At 40.1% G+C, this 3389-nt stretch overlaps 1 protein-coding gene across 1 annotated transcript; it reads right to left on the bottom strand.

Annotated features, from left to right (window-relative positions):
- Window positions 1-945, bottom strand: LOC124960137 (olfactory receptor 5B12-like). Its single transcript, XM_047518702.1, has one exon. The coding sequence runs from the start codon at window positions 943-945 to the stop codon at window positions 1-3; it is 945 nt and encodes a 314-aa protein (XP_047374658.1).
- Between the last annotated feature and the right edge of the window lie 2444 nt (window positions 946-3389).

Genomic DNA, 3389 nt, shown 5'->3' with positions numbered 1-3389 from the left:
TTAAAATATGAATCCCATAGAAGATTTTGTTTTCCCTACAGTTTTCTTGAAGGCACTCTTGACCTCCTTGTTCCTCAGGCTGTAGACCAGTGGGTTCAGCATAGGGATGATCATGGTATAGAACACAGATGCCACTTTGTCGCTGCCCATGGAGTGACTGGAGCTGGGCTGTAAGTACATGAAGATGCCTGTCCCATAGAAGATGGAGACTGCAGTGAAGTGGGAGGCACAGGTGGAAAAGGCCTTCTGGCGACCTTCAGATGAGCGCATCCTCAGGATGGCCAAAAATATAAACAGGTAGGAGATTGAGATGACCAGGATTGAAAAGAAGACATTGAAACCCACCACAAAGAAAATAACCATCTCACTGACATAGCTGTCTGAGCAGGAGAGAGCCAGGAGAGGAGGGGCATCACAGAAGAAGTGGTCAACCACATTGGACCTGCAGAAAGAGAGTCTGAAAATGTTCCCAGTATGGACGGAGGCATTCACAAAACCACAGATGTAGGAGCCCAGGGTCAGACCAGCACAGGCAGTTGTGGTCATGGTGGAGGGGTAATGCAGGGGTCTACACACTGCTGCCCAGCGGTCGTAAGCCATGGAGGCCAACAGGAAGCTTTCTGTAGTGATCAAGCCAACGAAGAAGAAGAACTGGGTGACACAAGCATTGTAGGACATGGTTTTGTCTCCTGTGAGGAGACCCGCCATCACCTTGGGAGTGACAGCTGAAGAATAACCAAAGTCCACCAGGGACAGGTTACTGAGCAAAAAGTACATGGGAATGTGGAGACGGGAGTCCAGCAGGATCAGTGCAAGCATTCCCAGGTTCCCAACCAGGGTGCCCAGGTAGATGAGAAGAAAGATTGTGAAGAGTGGGATCTGCAGTTCTGGGTCATCTGTTAGCCCCACAAGGGTGAACTTGGTCACCTCTGTATGGTTCTCCATTGGGAGTCCTGTGGCTGCCCTGGAGCAGTAAGAAAGGACAATCAGAATGACAAAGGAAGCTCAATCAGCATGTCCCCCCTGTGCCTGATTTCAGTATTGCAATAAGTGGTTTCCAGGATTCCTGATCTAAAGCATGCCCTGAGACTGGAGTCCAGCTCTACATTAATAGTAGATCACACGGTGTCCCCCATAAAAGGATTTGGGGGATAAAATATTGCCCTTTTCTAGTTTCATGAATGACTGAACTAAGATGCCAAAAAGAAAAGACTTTCCTACAATCATCAGATTTACTACTAATGGAACACGTTAGAATGCCCTCTAACTTTGTAAAACAAATAAAAATTATCCTTTATACTACAATAGCCTAGTTTCTTAGCCCTTTCTGGGTGTTACGAAAAATGCCATATACTTGGATAGATTGTAAGCCATAGAAATTTGTTTTTCCCTGTTCTGAATTCTGGGACTTCTAAGACGAAGGACCTGGCAGACTCATGTCTGCTGTGGACCTGTTTCCTGATCAGAGATGGCACTTTCTTACTGTGTCCTCACTTCGTGGAAGAGGCACACTGTCTCTCTGGGGTCTCTTCTATAAACACACTAGGTCCAGCCATGAGGACCCACCTCGCTGAGCCTCCATCCATTCGGAGCTTAGGATTTCAGCACAGGAATGGTGTTGGTGGGGAGACAGGAATAATCAGACCACAGCACTTAGTAAAATTAATGTGAAGTTGAATTAATTTTACTTATACTGACTTTTTGTTATTTTCATTATGTCAAGAAAAATGTAATACAATAGTGAAAGAGTCTTAAATAAAACACATCATTAACTTAAAATGATTTCATGGTATAAGATGGTATGCATGTTCCAACACGAAGAGAAATAGTAGAAATTAGTGTACAAGGATTAAAGACACCTAGAAAATAAACATTTTTTAACTTTCATTACATTAGTACAACTTTAGCTTCTGCATCCAGTTCTCCCTGATTTAAAGGAACTTATTCAGAGTAGGGTGATTAAGGTACCTTTTTTTTTGGAACCTTGGCACTTAACCACTGAGCCACATCCCAGACCTTTTTATATTTTATTTAAAGACAGGGTCTTGCTGAGTTGCTTAGGGCCTTCGTAAGTTGTTGGGGCTGGCTTTGAACTCCTGATCCTCCTGCCTCAGCTTCCCAAGTCACTGGGATTACAGGCGTGTGCCACCACAGCAGGCAAGGAACTCTCTTAATTCCTTAGAAAAGTACTCATTTGAATCAATACTTCACATAAAGATTTCTCAAATTGGGGGGCGGGGAATGTACAAGGAATCCTTTCAAATTTTTTTACCAAATTTTTTCTCCACATATAAAATCTTACATTTTACTTCAATACCTTTGTGGAAAAAAAAAAACATCAAGCTTATTTTAGTCTACTGAAAGGGAAAGAAGAACTACAAAGATTCTCTGAGGCACTTGTTGATCTTTTATTACTTTTTGTTCCACACACAGGAAACCTTATGAATCGAATGCCATGTAGTCAGTTCTCAGGACAAACTCAAAAATTGAATCTTCCTGACAAAAGGCTCTCTTCTCTATGTTCAAATCTCCTGCATTTTTCAAAGAAAAACGAGCTTCAGAGCTTCCATGAGGTCTTCCCCAAATCTTCCTCTTCATACACCAGTGTGCCAATATAACTAATAGAATGTATTATTTTGTTACTCTAAAATTTAATTTTACCTTAATTTATTATTTTCCATATGTAGGAATTATAATCAATTATGATGTTAGCTATTATAGATATGATTTATTGAGAATTTATGACATTCCCACAACCAAACTAGACACTTTGACACTTAAACTTAGCTAACTTCTCACAAATCAGATGAAATATTATTCCCAATTCACAGATATGAAAACTGAAGCTCACTAATGTTTAGTTACATTCTGAAGGCAGAAAATAGAAGGGATGAGATTTGAAGTCACATCAATTTGAGTCCGTCTTAGCTCTTTATCAAGAGAATATTATTTCAAATAAATATTTATCAGAAATATTATTATAAGCTTTTAAAAAAGATCTACCAGGAATATTATTTTAAACTCTGCACTTCACCTGAACTGGACACAAGAAAGTAACTCATTTAATTGACTGAGTCATTAACTATATCACTGAAAGTCAGTAAGAATAATTGGAAACCATAACCATAGGAATCAAATATGCCTGCTAATTTGGGTGACTTTGTGAAAATAACCTACTAAGACTTTCATTTGTCTTAGAAGATCAGAAACCACAAATCTTTAAAACCATCTCCAACCCCTCAAAAATATCATTGCAGTTAAGAAGGAAGTTAGCTCTTTAGTAATGTCAACCAACGGATCATATAAAGGGCTGGTTGCTGTTAATTTCTTCATTCTCTTTACAGGCACTAATTCCCTTTGGTGTTCGAGAGTTTGTGCTAACTGCCAGG

This window comes from Sciurus carolinensis, chromosome 11, assembly GCF_902686445.1.
Source record: "Sciurus carolinensis chromosome 11, mSciCar1.2, whole genome shotgun sequence".
In the NCBI taxonomy this organism is placed as follows: domain Eukaryota; kingdom Metazoa; phylum Chordata; class Mammalia; order Rodentia; family Sciuridae; genus Sciurus; species Sciurus carolinensis.
This window is presented reverse-complemented; position numbering and strand designations above follow the sequence as displayed.

What these genes read in the sequence shown, in the direction of transcription:
- LOC124960137 (XM_047518702.1), bottom strand. Translation starts at nt 945, where the DNA reads ATGGAGAACCATACAGAGGTGACCAAGTTCACCCTTGTGGGGCTAACA.